Source organism: Odocoileus virginianus, chromosome 28 (genome assembly GCF_023699985.2).
Source record: "Odocoileus virginianus isolate 20LAN1187 ecotype Illinois chromosome 28, Ovbor_1.2, whole genome shotgun sequence".
Taxonomy (NCBI): domain Eukaryota; kingdom Metazoa; phylum Chordata; class Mammalia; order Artiodactyla; family Cervidae; genus Odocoileus; species Odocoileus virginianus.
Window position 1 is genome coordinate 41,497,747 of NC_069701.1, and position 18,283 is coordinate 41,516,029.

The following is an 18,283-nucleotide window of genomic DNA, read 5'->3' on the forward strand; positions in this document are numbered from 1 at the left end:
TAGAGAATCACACGGAGTGAAGAAGTGAAAAGAGAAAAGCATGCTAACGCACTTATGTGGAATCTAGAAAGATGGTACGGATGAACCTACGGACAAAGCGGGAAAAGAGACGCGGACAGAACAAGCGCATGGACGCCAGGGGGAAACGGGGCTGGGACGAACTGGACACTGGGCCTGACGCATATACAGGACTGACACTGTACAGAGTGGATGACGAGTGAGAACCCACTGTTCTCAGGGGACTCCCCTCCATGCTCTCTGGTGAGCTAAATGGGGAGGAAATCCAAAACAAGCGGAGACACGTGTAAAAAAAGATGGCTCTAAAGAGGGCCCAGGCCGTAGTGACGGGGAGGAGGCCCAGCGGGGGCAAGCACCGTGAGCCCCGCAGGCCGAGGCTGAGCGCCCGCCGCCCCGAGGTGGGTCTCCTGGTGCAGAGCGGACGCAGCCGGACGGCCTTCTCCCCGAGAGGCTGGGAGGAGGCGCTGAGAAAACGCTGTGAAACTGGGGCTGGGGCTGCTCCGAACAGCCACGCCTCGACTTCCGCTTCTGCGTGAGGACCGGCTCCCGGGGCTGGCGCTCTGCACACGGCAGGCGTGTAAACCTCCGCAGTAAACCTGACGGAGGTCGGGGAGGGTCCCCCGGATATCCAGGGCACGTGCGCGCTGGGAAGCAGACCAGCGAGGCCAAAGGCACGCGGGTCCACTGAGGGGCAGGGGGGCCTGGGGGCGGCGAGGCTCCTACACGCCCCACGAAGCTGTGGAAGGCACCGCGCCAGGGAAGGTTGCAAGCATGCGGGAAACTCACATTTCAGAAACACCACGTGAGTGGGTGGACTGGGAGGGGACGGAGCTCCTGGTAGCGGGAGATGAGCCAGAGGGCAGAAGCCCCCGTCCAGGTGATGGGGGACAGGGTCCAGCCAGGGGAACTGATGGGACTTGAGGCTGACTGGCTACCAGGGAGAGGTCAGCTGCTGCGGTCTGCTACCCGGCCACCTCTGCTTCGGAAATGTCTATGCTCCACGTGAGGAGGCCAGAGCTCTGGCTTGCCTGCCTTCCTTCCATTTACTAACCCACCAAACCCACTCATTCAGGCAACCATCCATCCATTTCCTCCATCCAACCAACCATTTACCCACTCTCTCATCCATCTATCCATCTACTCATCCACCCATCCATCCATCCATCCAACCAACCAACCAACCAACCATCCATCTATCCACCCATCCAACCAACCATTCACTCAACTAATCATCCACCCACTCTCCCATCCATCTATCTATCTACTCACCTACCCATCCATCCACTTCCTCCATCCGTCCATCCAACCAACCAACCATCCATCTATCCACCCATCCAACCAACCAACCATCCATCCTCCATCCACCTCTATCCTTCACCCATCCACTCATCTATTCATCAATCTTTTCATTCATCCATCCACCCATTCACTCATCCATCCATCCACCTCCTCCATCCATCCAATCAACCATCCACTCAACCAACCATCCATCTATCCATCCATCCAACCAACCATCCATCCATCCATCCTCCATCCACTCACCCATCTACTCATCTATTCATTCATTTTTCCATTCACCCATCCACCCACCCATTCACTTATCAGCCATCAATCATCTGTCCAAAGTGCTCGGGCCTGGTGCACTGAGAAGGCCCAGAGGGATCGGGTGGAGAGGGAGGTGGGAGGGGGGACTGGGATGGGGAATACATGTAAATCCATGGCTAATTCATTTCAATGTATAACAAAAACTACTGTAATGATGTAAAGTAATTAGCCTCCAACTAATAAAAATAAATGGAAAAAAAAAATGAAAGAAAAAAAAATAAAAAAATTAAAAAAAAAATCATCTGTCCATCCATCATCCATCCATCATCCATCTATCTACCCATCACCTATCCATCCATCCACGTATTTATCCCTCCATCCACTCAGCCACTTCCCGTCCCGCATCCGCTGTACCCTCTTCACCCCCACCCTGCTCCCGTTCTCTGAGCACTTGCCAGGCTCTATACCAGCTACAGGGAAGAGGTGACAGGTCTGAGTCAGTCCCGGTCCTGTCCTGGAGAAGACAGATGCGGCAGGTGCAGGATGGACGGGGCAAAGGCAGAATAGCCTCTGGTGAGGCTCAGGTGAGGGGGGTCTGGCTGCCCCTCCTCTGGTTCCTCCTTGCTTCTTGGAGGGAGACTCGAAGCACCAGACACTGGCCAGAGGTGGGCCCCCGGGACAGGCACCTCCTGAGGGCCTACTGGGCGCCGGCACAGCCTTGGGGCACTTGGGGAACCGGCCTCCTCATCTTCTCCTTGGCCTGGTGCCCCCTGACTGCCTGTGCCCACACCTCGGGGCCTGCAGTTTCCAGGAGGGTCACTCAGAGGTGCTCATGGGCTGGTGCTGACGGCAGTTTCAGGCAGGACATACAGAAGTCTGTAACCAGGAGACACCTTAGGGATGACGTGGCCGTTTTACAGGTGGGGAAGCTAAGGCCCAGGCAGGCAGCCAGTGTCAGAGCTGGGACTGGGATGCTGGCATCTGACCCAGCAGGCCTGGGCTTGAAGCTGCCCCCAGGACTTCAGGCTAGTGCACCTGATGACATATTTGAGGGCTGGCTGTGTCTCAGACCCTGAGCCAGGGCCGCGGAGGTTGGAGGATGTGGACGTTGGCTGGGGGTGGAGGCGGGGGCTCCTACAAGCTTGCAGGGCCGGCTCTGCCTTCAGGGGCCTCACACTGGCAGCCTGCCATCGGTCAGGGAGGGGATATTCACGCTATGGACTTTGGCACAAGCTGCAAAGCAGGCTGAGGCAGGGCAGGGGCAGGGGGAGGCCAGACGGTGCCGGGACGCACGGGGCAGAGCCGCTCTGGCAGCAGTGATCGCAGAAGCCGTGACCAGGGAGGACCAGTGCAAACTGGCCGCGTGGTGTGGGGGCTGGGGGCTTCGTGCGATGCGCTGGCCGGCACCTGCTCCTCCCCCGTGGAGGACAGGCAGGTGCGGCCCAGGGTGGGGGTGCGGCCGGAACCCCAGCCTCCCCCAGCTCCTCCCCAGCTGTCTCTCCGCTGTCCCCCCATCCGCCTGCACGCCCCCGGCCCACACACCCACTGGCCACCTGGGCATGTTCTAAATGTGGCCTCAGGGAGCGTGGAGCCAGGCGCCTCCCTTGTGGGGAGGGACTTGCCTCCCGGCCCCCAGGTCCAGAACAAAAGTTCCAGGGCCTTTTTGCAAAGGCTGAGGAGACAGCCCTGCTTCTCTGCACCTGGAGCAAGTGGTCCTGGGGTCCCCACTGGCCAGGCTCAGCAATTTCGCTTCAGTGCCCCTCCCCCAAGCTGGTGGGCCCAGGGCTCCCCACCCCGCTGCATGACAGTCTCTGAGCTGGGTCCCCAGGCCTGTCCTTGTAGAGGGTCTGGGCATTTCCCCAGCCAGAGCAACCTCACCTCAGATTGGTCTGGGGACACCAGGAAGACCCCAAGCCCTGAGTCCAGTGCTTTGAGGCTACTTGGCCCACCAAGCCAGTGACCCCTGGCTGTCCGAGGGGCTGGGGCCCAGCATCACCCAGGACAGATACCAAGAGCCAGGCCTGTGCTGCCTGCTCAGTCCCATTTTCAGGGCTCTGTGACCCAGGCAGAATCACAGCAGTTGAATTACTGGGTTTGGACACCAGGTGGAGCAGCGACGCTCTGGTCTGGGTCACAGGGCCGGTGAGGTGAGGCGGGGAAGGGGGCCCAAGGGTTTAGCCCTTTGCACTGAGCACCGCTCCCTGACCAGAAGGCGTCCTTCCTTTCCACCACCCAGCGTGGACCCAGCACCCCCAGGGCCTGCTATCACCGCCCCCTGGTCACTGGCTCCGGCGCGCATGCTCACTCCAGAATGAAAACACACCGGCCGCTCGGCCTCCAATTTGGACCCTTCTTATCCTGCACACACGCTCAAGTACCAGAGTCTGCTTTCGAGCTCCCGGCAGGAGTGGGGCAAGGAGCAGGCCTCTGGTGCCTCTCTTTTCCGGGTCTGAAGGAACAAACACGCAGTGGACTTGGCCTCTGCCTTGAGAACAGAACTTGCCCACGCACAGCTCCGCAGTTTGTCCCCAGAGAGACCCCCAACCACTTCTTTCAAGCCTGGGCAGCTTATCCCATCACTGAAAGGAAAAGTTCCTGGAACATCACCATGCAATGGCCAAAACGATAACTTACAGGGACAGGTTGGAAGTTTAGGGAAGTTCTCAGAATGTGGAGCGGAAAGGCAGAGTCAGAAAACATGAGAAAGAAGAAGGGACGAGGAGAACAAAACTCAAACGGTCCAGCCTGGAATCCAGAAAGATGGAGACAGAGAAGTGAGGGGGTTTTCATGAGGACAGTACAAGGATATTCTTAAAGCTGAAGCTGCTTCAGTCTGAAGGAGCCTCCAGGAGGTGAGCTGAATGGATAAAGGTCATTTGTAGAGACGTGGAAGGACCCAGAGTCTGTCACACAGAGTGAAGTAAGTCAGAAAGAGAAAAATACTGCACTTTAACGTGCATGGTAAAGAATCCACCTGCAATGCAGGAGATGCAGGACCCTTGGGTTCAATCCCTGGGTCAGGAAGATCCCCTGGAGGAGGAAATGACAACCCACTCCAGCATTTGTGCCAGGAAAATCTCATGGACAGAGGAGCCTGGTGGGCTACAGCCCGTGGGATTGCAGAGTCGGACACGACTGAATGACTGAACCCGCACACACACACACACACACACACACACACACACACACACACACAGCTGATTCACTTCACTGTACGGCAGAAACTAATGTAGCATTGTAAGGCAACTATACTCAATTAAAAAAAAAAGAAGACTCACACCCAGACCCATCACCAGGGCATTTCAGAGCATCCAGGGGAAATAGATATGGTGATATTCCTACAAAGTTCCAGGGAAGCAAATAATCTGCACTGTAACTTGTCGCTGGCAAAAAGGAAAGGGGGGATGAAAAGCCGGCGCTGCCTGTGTCTTTCAGGATGACCATCCTGAATCTGGAATTCTGCAACCCTGAGCACGTGTGAAAACCAGAGACTTTTCCGTTACAAGAGTTTATACCCTAGGTACCTTTTCTGAGGTTGTTACTTGAATACGTGTCCCAGCAGAGCAAGGGACAGTTCTCTTATCCAGTAGCTCACGGAAGGGGGCTCTCAGAACAGCAACTGTGCGCTGACGTCCGTACCAGAGCCAAGAGCCAGAGGGCTCTGACGAGTGTGCCGGGGACCCCGTGGAACACGATGATATTTGATGACACGCTAAAGAAGACAGCTCTCCCGCAAGAAAAGAGGAAAGGCAACATGAACATCACGACCCCAGTACTGAGCGAAAATGTGTCATGATTCTGAACAAACTTGTAGACGGGAAGAAAAAGGATCCACCTGCCAGTGATGCTAGAGACACCTTTCCCATGCGTCTGTAATGTGGAGCTGGAGTCTGAGCCCCATTCCTGTGCTCATGTAAATGTGTGTGTTATCACAGTAATTAACGTCTCCTGCTGGTTTTTAACTTTCTTTTTTAAGTATTTAATTTATATATTTATTTGGCTGCACCAGGTCTTCACTGCTTTTGAACTGTGGTGCTGGAGAAGATTCTTGAGAGTCTCCAGGACGGCAGGGAGATCAAACAAGTCAATCCTAAAGGAAATCAGTCCTGAATGTTCATTGGAAGGACTGGTACTGAAGCTGAAGCTCTAATGCTTTGGCCGTCTGATGGGAACAGCCAACGCGTTGGAAAAGACCCTGATGCTGAGAAACATTGAGGGCAGCAGGAGAAGGGGGCAGCAGAGGATGAGACGGTTGATGGCATCGCTGACGTGATGGACGTGAGTTTGAGCACGCTCTGGGAGATGGGTAAGGACAGGGAAGCCTGCGTGCTGCAGTCCATGGGGTCGCAGAGAGTCGCACACGACGTGAGGGACTGAACAAACAGGATCATGCAGGATTTTAAGCTGCGGAATGAAAACTCTTAGTCGAAACAGGTGGGATCTCATTCCCTGACCAGGGATCAAACCCAAGCTTCCTTCATTGGGAGCACAGACTCTTGGCCACTGGACCACCAGGAAAGTCCTGGCTTTTAACTTTTGAATGCAACTGAGAGACAGAAGCTGGAACACTTAAATATGGACATAAATGTAACAAAGGGGCCAAGTGATCCTGCCTAAAATTTACTTAGCAAGAGAGGAGTTTGAGAATGGTATTTAAAGGTAATCAGGAGATCAACAGTGACTTTCAAAACTGGGGAGAAGAGGGGTAGATAGATGAAAGCCTCATCTTTTATAGGAAAGAGGCAATGATGCTTTACATTGTTCAGTGAAGACATGGACTTGCCAGGTGGTGCTAGTGTTAAAGAACCCACCTGCCAATGCAGGAGACATAGAGACACGGGTTCAATCCTTGGGTCTGGAAGATTCCCTGGAGAAGGAAATGACAACCCACTCCAGTATTCTTATCTGGACAATCCCATGGACAGAGGAGCCTGGCGGGCTACAGTCCATGGGGTCTCAAAGAGTTGGACACAACTGAGTGATGGAACACACACATACAATTAAAACAGCGGGTAACTGGAGAGTTAGCGAGATAACCGTCAGGAGAATGAAGTGAACACACTGAAAGTGGTCTCTCTGGCAAGATTCAGACTTAACTTGAAGAAAGTAGGGAAAATCACCAGGCCATTCAGGTGTGACCTAAATCAAATCCGTTACTACTCTACAGTGGAAGTGACAAATGGATTCAAGGGACTAGATCTGATAGACAGAGTGCCTGAAGAACTATGGACAGAGGTTTGTGGCATTGTGCAGGAGGCAGTGATCAAGACCATCCCCAAGAAAAGGAAATTCAAAAAAGCAAAATGGCTGTCTGAGGAGGCCTTACAAATGGTTTAGAGAAGAAGAGAAGCTAAAGGCAAAGGAGAAAAGGAAAGATATACCCATTTGAATGCAGAGTTCCAAAAAATTGCAAGGAGAGATAAGAAAGCCTTCATTAGCAATCAATGCAAAGAAATACAGGAAAATAATAGAATGGGAAAGACTAGAGGTCTATTCAAGAAAATTAGAGATACCAAGGGAGCATTTCATGCAAAGATGGGCTCAATAAAGGACAGAAACGGTATGGACCTAACAGAAACAGAAGATATTAAGAAAAGGTGGCAAGAATACATAGAACCATACAAAAAAGATCTTCACGAGCCAGATAATCACAATGGTGTGATCACTCACCTAGAGCCAGACATCCTGGAATGTGAAGTCAAGTGGGCCTTAGAAACCATCACTACAAACAAAGCTAGTGGAGGTGATGGAATTCCAGTTGAGGTATTTCAAATCCTAAAAGATGATCCTGTGAAAGTGCTGCACTCAATATGCCAGCAAATTTGGAAAACTCAGCAGTGGCCACAGGACTGGAAAAGGTCAATTTTCATTCCAATCCCAAAGAAAGACAATGCCAAAGAATGTTCAAACTACCGCACAATTGCACTCATCTCACATGCTAGTAAAGTAATGCTCAAAATTCTCCAAGCCAGGCTTCAACAGTACATGAACTGTGAACTTTCAGATGTTCAAGCTGGATTTAGAAAAGGCAGAGGAACCAGAGATCAAATTGCCAACATTCGTTGGAAAAAGCAAGACAGTTCCAGAAAAATATCTACTAGTTTATTGACTACGCCAAAGTCTTTGACTGTGTGGATCACAACAAACTGTGGAAAATTCTTCCAGAGATGGGAATACCAGACCACCTTACCTGTCTCCTGAAAAATCTGTATGCAGGTCAGGAAGCAACAGTTAGAACTGGACATGGAACAACAGACTGGTTCCAAATTGGGAAAGGAGTACCTCAAGGCTGTATATTGTCACCTGCTTATTTAACTTATATGCAGAGTACATCAAGGGAAATGTTGGGCTGGATGAAACACAAGCTGGAATCAAGGCTGCTGGGAGAAATATCAATAACCTCAGATATGCAGATGACACCATCCTTATGGCAGAAAGCAAAGAGGAACTAAAGAGCTTCTTGATGAAAGTGAAAAAGCTGGCTTAAAACTCAACATTCAAAAAACTAAGATCATGGCATCCAGTCCCATCACTTCATGGCAAACAGATGGGGAGACAGTGGAAAGAGTGGCTGACTTTATTTTGGGGGGCTTTAAAATCACGGCAGATGGTGACTGCAGTCATGAAATTAAAAGACACTTGCTCCTTGAAAGAAAAGCTATGACTAACCTAGACAGCATATTAAAAAAGTAGAGACATTACTTTGCCAACAAATGTCCGTCTAGTCAAAGCTGTGGTTTTTCCAGTAGTCATGTATGGATGTGAGCTGAGCATAAAGAAAGCTGAGCAGTGAAAAATTGATGCTCTTGAATTGTGGTGCTGGAGAAGACTCTTTTTTTTTTTTTTTTAAGTATTGTTAACCATCCAGGTAAAGAAAGTGAAAGTGAAAGTCACTCAGTCATGTACAACTCTTTGCAACCCCATGGACTATACAGTCCATGGAATTCTCCAGGTCAGAACACTGCAGTGGGTAGAATACTGCCAGAATAGTGCCAGAATATTGCGTTTCCCTTCTCCAGGGGATCTTCCCAACCCAGGTCTCCCACGTTGCAGGCAGACTCTCCACCAGTTGAGCCCCAAGGGAACCCCTTGGAGAAGACTCTTGAGAGTCCCTTGGACTGCAAGGAGATCCAACCAGTCCATCCGAAAGGAAATCAACCCTGACTGTTCATTGGAAGGACTGATGCTGAAGCTGAAACTCCAATACTTTGGCCACCTGATGTGAAGAAGTGACTCATTGGAAAAGACCCTGATACCGAGAAAGATTGAAGGCAGGAGGAGAAGGGATGACAGAGGATGAGACGGTTGGACCGCATCACCGACTTGACAGACGTGAGTTTGAGTAAGCCCCGGGAGCTGGTGATGGACAGGTAAGCCTGGCATGCTGCAGTCCATGGGTTCAGAAAGAGTCGGACACGACTGAGGGACTGAACTGACTGTCTGACTGCCATGTGGGGCTGTGTGGATGAGGCTGGGGGAGGTGGAAAGACAACACTTCCTTCCTTTTCCAGCCCTGCCTTGTGGTTCAGTTAAATTGGTGACTTATTTTGTTATACGTATGTAGCGCTTGAACCAAAATCTGTGAAGGGAGGGAAAATCTTAGCTCGAGAGTAAGGAGCGGGTCTCCTGTGCGGTCAGACAGTGGAGGGTCAGAGGGTGTGGACTGGTGCTGGGGGGCCGGCTTGCAGTGGAGGGGGTGGGGAGGAGGGTGGGCTGCTCAGTCCCTTGTGATGAATTGAGTGAAGAGGAGAGCGGGAAGAAAGGGAGCCAGGGCCAGACTGCAGAGAAGAGCGCTTGTTGCGGAATCACAGTGGGCTAGGGCTTCCCTGGTGGGTCAGCCGGTAAGGAATCCGCCTGCAGTGCAGGAGACCTGGGTTCAACCCCTGGGTCAGGAAGATCCGCTGGAGAAGGGAAAGGCAACCCACTCCAGCATCCTGGCCTGGAGAATTCCACGGACCGTATAGCGCACGTCCGCCAAGAGTCGGACACGACTGAACGCCTTTCTGTTCACGACAGGCTCAGACCGGGGCCTGTTCCGTGGGGCTGGGACTGGTGCTGAGGAGACCTGGCTCCCAGCTGCCCTACGTACGCAGGCGGCCACCCTGGGAGAGGGAGACGGGAGGGCGGGGACACGCACCTGGGGTGACTTCTGAGTTTGCCCCGAGAGCCAGCCCTCTCTTCCTTGGTTTCACAAAATTACAAAAGAAATAGGTCATTAAAAAATTGTAAAATGTAGAGATTCCCAGGTGGCGCCGTGCTAAAGAATCCCACGTGCCAATGCAGGAGTCACAGGAGATGCTAGTTGGATCCCTGGGTTGGGGAGATCCTCTGGAGAAGGAAATGGCAACCCACTTGAGTATTCTTGTCTGGGAAACCCCTGGACATAGAAGCCTGGTGGGCTACAGTCCATGGGGTTGCAAAGAGTCTGACAGGACCAAGCACTCACGCATGCACACAAAAATATAGATATGTACAAATTCAAAAACTAAAAATACAGATATGTATCGACTAAAAAGTAAAACCGCTTCTTTCCCTCTCCCAGAGGAGCTGCCCAAGGGATCCTGCCCAACCCCTGGGTCCAGTCATCAATTAACAGAGAGGAGAACAAGAGTGCTTTTCCTTCTGAATCTAGCCAGTGCTCATCCTCAGAGATTGATCCCTCCTTCTTGAGTCTAAGGAATAATAAAAAATGTAGAAACATAAAATGATGGTGGAGGAAGGGGGGGAAAATCAGTGCCTCTTGCCATTCAGTTCTTACTACCTACACACTGAGGCAGTCTTCCAGAACACAGAGCTAGAGTTTCAAAGGAAAGCCAGCTACCCACACACGCGCTCACATCCAGCATCCCTCTGGATTTATAGAGCACATGCTTCGAAGGAGCTGCAAGCACCAAACACATGTCTTCTCATTCATCCTGACATCAACACCGCTGGGGACACGGCACGAGTCAGGAGCACGAGCCGCACTTTGTGAACCAGGCTGGGGGGCGGGTCAGGGACCGAGGTGGACAGTGCGTTGCCCAAGGTCACGCAGGGACTTGGTCAGAAAGTCAGATTGAAAACTCAGGATGCTGTATTTTTGAGGGCTTTAAAAGGCTTCAGACAATATGCACCGCCTGGGGCTTCCCGGGTGGCTCAAATGGTAAAGAATCTGCCTGCTAATGCATGAGCTGCAGGAGACGCAGGTTCGATCCCTGGGTCACGAAGATCCCCTGGAGGAGGTTCGGTATGCTTGCCAGGAGAATCCCATGGACAGAGGAGCCTGGCGGGCCACAGTCACGGGGTCTCAGAGAGCCGGACACGACTGAAGTGCCAGCACGCACGCGGTATGCACGCACTCAGAGGCCATCTCGGGAAAGAGCCTCAGGAACCCAGAAATGGAGGCTCTCCCGGGGGAGAGAATCGGCTGTGTGGTAAGGATGAGAGGCAGGCACGCCTGCATCCTGTAGCACTTGTGGGCATGTTGAATTTTTTAACGTGTGTATCTATTTCCAATTACCATTTTCAAAAGATAAAAATTGGACTATGATGTCTGAAAGCCATGAGAATAAGTAGATGCGGACCGTGATGTTCAACTGCTGAACAGGGAAGATTTGCCACCCTGCTAATTCAATCTCTTAAGAGCAAATTGGTCTCTCTGAAGGGGATGAATAATGAGATTGAGCACCTTCGGAGACCCTCATTTGTGAGCACGATCCTTCCGAGTCGGTGAGAAGCTGCCTGGGCGGCAGGGCTGCTGGAAGGACTGGATCTGACCCCCTCACCTCCGGGGGCCCCTCCCTGTAAAGCCCAAGGGAAGGGGGCTTTACCACCCTGCTGTCCGTCACCCTCACCTCCAGGCCTTGGCACTTCCCATCCACTCCAGCGTCACCCCGTCCCTTGACTCTATCCACCCTTCCACCCCCACCTCCCCCCCAGCCCAACCCACCATTGCCAAACCACACCAGGATGGTGGCGAAGGTCTCAGAATTCGTCCATTCATCCTCTGCTTTCCTGCAGCCAAGTGGACCAGACCACGTCCCTCTTGGGCTTGGCGCCCTCCAGTCTCCCCCGATGTAAGTGTGAGAAACACACACTCCTTCCACGAAGCCCCAGGTCCACCCTGACCCCATCCTCTCTGCTCTCCGGGCTCCCCGCCGCCGCCAGCCTCTTTTCACCCCAGTGTCTCTGCGTTTGCTGATCCCTCCTCAGTCTTCACAGGCTCCCCCGCTGTTGGCTCAGTGGCCAATGCAGGAGACGTAGGAGATGCGGGTTTGATCTCTGGGTCGGGAAGATCCCCTGAAGGAGGAAATGGCAACCCACTCCAGCATTCTTGTCTGGAGCATCCCACGGACAGAGGAGCCTGGCGGGCTACAGTCCACGGGGTTGCACAGAGTCAGAGGTGACTTAGCGGCTAAACAATAACAATGCAGGTTTCAACTCAAAAGTCACTTCCTCTGAGAGCCCTTCCCTGGTTCCCTAACCAGAGCGAGCCTTCTGCAACCTGCCCAAGAGGCTACTGGATGGTAACACTGTTCCGCTTCACAGCAAAATCACAGAGAGGGTTTTTTTCTTTTGGCTTATTTATTTGTTAAGCTTGCGCTCTTCACTAATTAGACTTTAAGCTACATGAGGTCAGAGACTGAGCTTGTCCTGTTTAACCCCATGTCCTTAACATCCTGAATAGTTATGTTTTGATGAGTGCTGGCTGATAGATAGACAAAGGGATGGAGGGGATGAATGGATGGAAGGATGAATGGGCAAATGGATGGATGGGTAGGTGGTTGGGTGGATAGATGGTTGGATGGATGGGTAAATGACTGGGAAGACAGCTAGCTGGCTCTTTGGCTGAGTAGACAGATAGTTGGATGGATGCGTACCTGGCGGGTAGATGAGTGGATGAACAGATGGAGTCTAATCATCCTGGGGTGAGACCCTGAAGTCCCCCCTGCCTCTCCCAGTTAGACCTCCCCTGGAGGCCCCACCCTAATGAGGCTGGGGATCCAATTTAAGGACACGGAGAACTTCAGATGCTATTTCCTGTGTTGAGAAGTGTTTTAAAATATGACACTGACCTACTTTGAGGTTCTGTTGTAGAAAAGGTCCCAGGTCCTCTGCCTTCTGACCTGGACACATGTCCACGTTTCTAGATCCTTCTACCATGTACAGCATGGGCAGATGGCAGGGAATCTGAGACGGGAATCAGCTCGAGCAACCAGACACGCTCAACCATGACCGGGTGTGTCTGCGCCCTTCTGCTCTCAGCTCCGAGTCAAGTTTCTGACATAAGAGGGTGTGGGAAGGGGAGAAACCTCCCGACTGATTCAGAAACTGTCTCCATTGAGTCTTGCTTCCCTTGCTTGCATTTTCTTTCATCACATTTGCATCTGCCGAGGGGAGGCCTGAGCCCGGAGCCACCGGTCCAGGCTGCCACACCACCGCCCACCGTGGGTAACTGGCCCGAGGCTGCAGCGGTCCCCAGACTCTGTGTCTAACATGAACCTGGAAGCAGGCTAACGAGTGCCCAGCTGGTGTGAGGCCACACTGTGGCATGCAAGCCCCCTGGATGCTCTTCACCGCTCACCCAGAGGACCAGAGGTCAGCCTCTCACTTCAACATGCACTCCAGAGCTGCCCCTGCCAGGCCTGGGAGACGATGGTGCACGGGAGCCCCAGGCTGCCTCACTGCCCGCCCTCCAATGCCTCTGCCAAGCTCACGGTTCGGATAAGGTCAGCTGGGGGCCGTGGCAGGATCCCACAGGTGGGCCCCTGCGCCCTTTATGGAAAAGCTCAGAGGCGCTGTGGTAACCAAGGCAACGTCCTTGCTCCCACCTCCCAGCCCCCAGCATGGGGCGGTGGTTCTGTCCTGACAGAGAATATGGCCTCTCAACCTCACCCGTCTTCCTCAATCCCAGGCTGGTCCCTGGGCTGGCCCGGGGCAGTAAGGAGCTTCACCCTGGGAGAAGGGGTGCTGAAGGCATGGGCGGTGTACTCTGATGGCCTCAGACACTCGTGCGGCTGAGGGCCAGGTCCTTAACTGGCACCCCACTCCCGCCATCTCCTCTCCAGGGTCCGCCTGCCAAGCAGAAAATGACACCAGCGTTCCAGGGGGCTGTTAGGGTCATTGGTCAGTGGCGCTGTGATCCATGTGAGGTGGCTGGCACGTGGCAGGAAGTTAAACAGAACGATCGTCATTCTGATTTCTTTCATGGCAACACCGCGTCATGTGGGGTCCACGTGGGGCCTGTTTAACTCCTTCCTGTGGGAGAGGACGGCTGGCTTCTAAAGTGCGGTCAAGGCCAGAGCGTCTACCATCTGCTCAGCAGCTACCCTCTGAGCCAGGTGTGGCCAGCAGGTCCCTCCTCTGCGGTCCCGGGTACCGGCCCTCAGCAGGTACTGGGCACGCAGGGAGCCCAAGCCTTCATCTGCGGCCATGACGGGATGCTGACCCGGCCCCCGCCTCGGAGGTCATCTGGCCCAACCTTCTGTGACAGTCCACCAAGACGACGCCCGCCCCGCTTGACTTCCTCCCTAGGTGGGGGAGGCTCTGTGCTGCCGCTGAATAGCCAGGATGGCTCCACACGTCCGCTGTTGGCCGAGCTACAGCAGACAGCCCTGCTGCTCTCTGGACCTGTTCTCACTCACAGGACACATGGCCCAGCCTGCCCAGCCCCAGGGTCTTCCCTCCTCCCAGCTCAGTCAAGTCAGGCCCCTCACGGCTCCTCTGTGGGGAGGCAGCCCAGCCCGTCCCGAGCGCTGAGCGTGCGTACACACCCGCCCTCACACACACACACGCCGAGGGTGGCCTGCTGGCTACTCTCCGCTGGTGGCGGATCTCATGGGGACACGTTTCTGCCAAGGCCACAGCCTGTGGGTGAGCCATGCCCGGCCCTCCCAGCTCTCAGAGGCCCCTTCCCTCAAAGCCCCACGCCCAGCCTGGACGGCCCTCCAAGTCACCATGGCAACAGCTCCCGGGTGTTTTTGGAGCCTCAGGTGCCCCTCCCTGCTATAAGGGAAGCCAAGTGTGACAGCGTGCTGACCGTGACCATGGGCCCAGGGTCCACTTTGATGGGCGGCCTCCTGCTAAGGCACAAACAACTCATCTGACCCAGATAGAGACTCATCGGCAGAAGCCCGGGGCAGGCCTGACTCCCTGGAAACCATCGCTTCTCTGAGCGCCCTTTCTGGATTGCGCTGGCAGCCACGCTGCAGATCACAGCTTGGGCTTTTAAGGTCAGAAGGTGGGCGGTCTCAGAAAGGTCTGAAGAGCCCGAAAGTCCCCCGAAAGAGGGGACTGGCTGCTCTGCTGGGAATCACATTTCTGTCCCAGCACATCTTGTTTATGAGAGAAAGGAGGCTGGGATAGGGGAACCCTAGAACCAGTGGTTCCCCGCCTAGGTATACGCACAAAAGAACTGGAAACAGGTGTTCAAAAAAAATACCTGTACACAAGTGTCCACAGCAGCCTATTTACAATAGCCGGAAGGTGGAAGCAACTCAAGTGCCCGTCCACAGATGAATGGATACACAAAATGTGGTCCCTCCCCATGATGGAATACTATTCATCATCAAAAAGGAAGGTTATTCTGACATCTGGTATGACACAGATGCACCTTGAGGACATTATGCTCTGTGAAAGAAGCCAGACATAAAACGGACAAACAGCAGATGATTCCACTTACAAGGAGGCCCCCAGGGCGGTCAGGTTCTCAGACAGAAAGCAGGACGGTGGGGCCATGCGCTGGGGGAGGGGTGGGGAGCGAACGTTTAATGGGGACAGAGCGTCAGATTGGGAAGATGAGAGTTTTCTGGCAAAGGATGGCGGGAACTGCTGCACACACCGTGAACGTACCTGATGCCACCGGGCTGTGCACTCAGACACGGTTATGATGGCATCACTGACTCGAAGGACACAAGTATGAGCACGCTCCAGGAGACAGCGAAAACAGGGAGGCCTGGCGCGCTGCAGTCCACGGGGTCGCGAAGAGTCGGACACGACTGAGCGCCTGATCAACTACCATGCCACTGAGCTGCGCTGACACGTGGTTACGCTGGTAAAGTTTACGTTACTTGCATTTTGCACTGAAAGTGAAAGTCGCTCAGTTGTGTCCGACTCTTTGCGACCCCGTGGACTGTACAGTCCATGGAATTCTCCAGGCTAGAATACTGGAGAAGGGGTAGCCTTTCCCTTCTTCAGGGGATCTTCCCAACCCAGGGATCAAACCCAGGTCTCCAGCATTGCAGGTGGATTCTTTACCAGCTGAGCCACAGGGAAGCCCAAGAATACTGGAGTGGGTAGCCTAACCCTTCTCTAGCGGATCTTCCCGACCCAGGAATCGAACCGGGGGTCTCCTGCATTGCAGGCAGATTCTGTACCAACTGAGCTATCAGGGAAGCCCACTTGTATTTCACCTCAATAAAAAATTAGAGAAAAAAAGGGATGAAGCCCTGACACACGCCACAGCATGGACGAACCTTGAAAATATTCTACTAAGTGAAGAAACCATTCGCAGAGGACTGCATACGCTCCACACTGCAGGATTCCATTTCTGGGAGATGTCCAGAACAGGCAAGTCTCTAGCGACAGAAAGCAGACTGGTGGCCGCAGGGGGATGGGGCAGGGAAGGATGGAGACTGCTTCATGGGTTAGGGGGCTGCTTTTCCAGGCAACAGAAATGCTGTGGAACCAGATAAAGGTGATGTTGTTTAGCTGCTAAGTCATATCCACCTCTGTGACTCCATGGACCATAGTCCATGAGGCAAGAGTACTGGAGTGGGCTGCCATTTCCTTGACCAGGGGATCTTCCCGGGGCAGGGACCGAACCCGTGTCTCCTGCACTGGCAGGCGGGTTCTTTACCGCTGGGCCCCCAGCGAGGCCTGATAAAAACGATGGTTGCACAACACTGTGAGGGCACTAAACGCTGCCGAACTGGGCGCTTTACGTTCACGTTGCTGCTGCTGCGTCACTGCAGTCCTGTCCCACTCTCTGAGACCCCGCAGACGGCAGCCCATCAGGCTCCCCCGTCCCTGGGATTCTCCAGGCAAGAACACTGGGGTGGGTTGCCATTTCCTTCTCCAGCGCATCAAAGTGAAAAGTGAAAGTGAAGTCGCTCAGTCGTGTCCAACTCTTAGGGACCTCATGGACTGCAGCCTACCAGGCTCCTCCGTCCATGGGAGTTTCCAGACAAGAGTCCTGGAGTGGGGTGCCATTGCCTTCTCCGATGGTCACCTTAGGTTATGGAAATTTTAACTCAGTAAAAACAAACACATGAAACCAGGTCCCGCCCCTCGGCAGGCAGACGAGCATTAAGACCCCACCGAGAGAGTCCGGGGAGAACCAGGGGCGGGGTTCCGGATCCTTCCCCCCCCCTTCTCAGGTGGGGTGGGCAGGGAACTCCAGACGGGGCCTCCGGTTGGTCCTCACTGAGCTCCCCGCCCCCACCTTGTCCAGTAAGAGTCCTTAGTCTGGGTGGGGGGACAGAGAAACTTCGCGCTTGGGGACACTCAGAGCCGGAGAAGCTGACGCAGCGGTGGGAACACGGGCCAGAAGTGCCACTCCCTCCCAGCTCTTCCTGGAGTCATGGTCCGAAACGGCGCTCCCCCTCGCCCAGCAGGACCCCGGTCCGCCTCCGCGGCCCCCAGAGCTAAAAGGCAGAGGTGCCAGGACCCGAGGAAGGGCTCCCTGCGTTACATGAGTGTGTTTCTGCTGGAAAACCTGAACCCCCGCCCCATGCCACAACGCTCTCTGCAGGAACCAAATGAGCCACTTCTGAAGGAACCAGAAAGCAAACCTGCCCCTCCTGCAAGGTCTGCCAGCTTTCGGGTCACCAGGATGAGCCCTCCTCTGACCAAATCTTCGACTCAGAGGCTGGAGGAGCGGGGAAAATGCAAATAACATGGAAGCGGAGGCTACTCTCATGTCCCCCAGGAAGACGCTGCCACATGCAGCCACCTCCAGGCTCCTGCGGCCCAGCAAGGTCATCTTGCCCACTTGTCCTGCTTTCCCCCCAAACAAGGCCAGGCTCGCCTCCTCCTCTCCCCTGGCCACTCCATCCGTGCGCTCCAGCCCAACTGTGAGCCGTGGGCGGCCCAGAGACCACTTCTCAAGCGGGTCCTCTGGAAGATGGTGGTCTCCATCATCCCAGCCCATGTCCACAGGGGTGAGGGTGGGGCACGGTGACGGGGGTCACACAGAAGGAATCAAGCCAAGGACCCGAGTGCTCCATGCAGGATGGTCCAGCGCCTTCCTGACGCCTACGAGCATCTTTGAGCAGAGGGGGCCTGGCAGGAGGAAAGACGTCTTACCTGGAGGCATCGAAGCTGTCATAGGAGCCGACTGTGTAGTGCCGGAAGAGCTTCTTGCTGCGGTCTGCACGAGTTTCTGCACAGAGAGGGAAGAGAGACATCATTTAGAAAGTCACGGTCCCCAAACGCTGAAACCACAAGAGGCTGGCCAGGCTCCCGTGTTTGTCTGACCTCGGAAGCGTGGGACCCGCTTCTCCTGGGGAAAGATCTGGGAGAGAGATGAGGCCCTGCTCTGCGGCCTAACTTTGCAAAGTGTGGGGGACGCCGATGAACGCCAAGGATGACTGTTGGAGAGTCCCGCGCTCCGGTCCCCATGGAGGCTGAGTCCCAGGGTCCCCAGGTGGTGGAGGATGCCCTCTGCAAAGGAGACAGGGCCGTGCAGGTCCCAGTGGGAGCAGTGGCGGCCCACCCGGCACACGGAATCTGCTAGAATGGT

At 54.2% G+C, this 18,283-nt stretch overlaps 1 protein-coding gene across 7 annotated transcripts in view; it reads right to left on the reverse strand.

Annotated features, from left to right (window-relative positions):
* Window positions 1–18,283, reverse strand: part of SHANK2 (SH3 and multiple ankyrin repeat domains 2) — a 549,988-nt gene that overhangs the window by 183,005 nt on the left and 348,700 nt on the right. For all 7 annotated transcript variants that reach the window (XM_070457813.1, XM_070457814.1, XM_070457811.1 and 4 more), the window contains one exon: window positions 17,848–17,923. In XM_070457813.1, coding sequence (XP_070313914.1) covers window positions 17,848–17,923 — 76 coding nt within the window. The remainder of the gene's footprint in view (window positions 1–17,847; window positions 17,924–18,283) is intronic.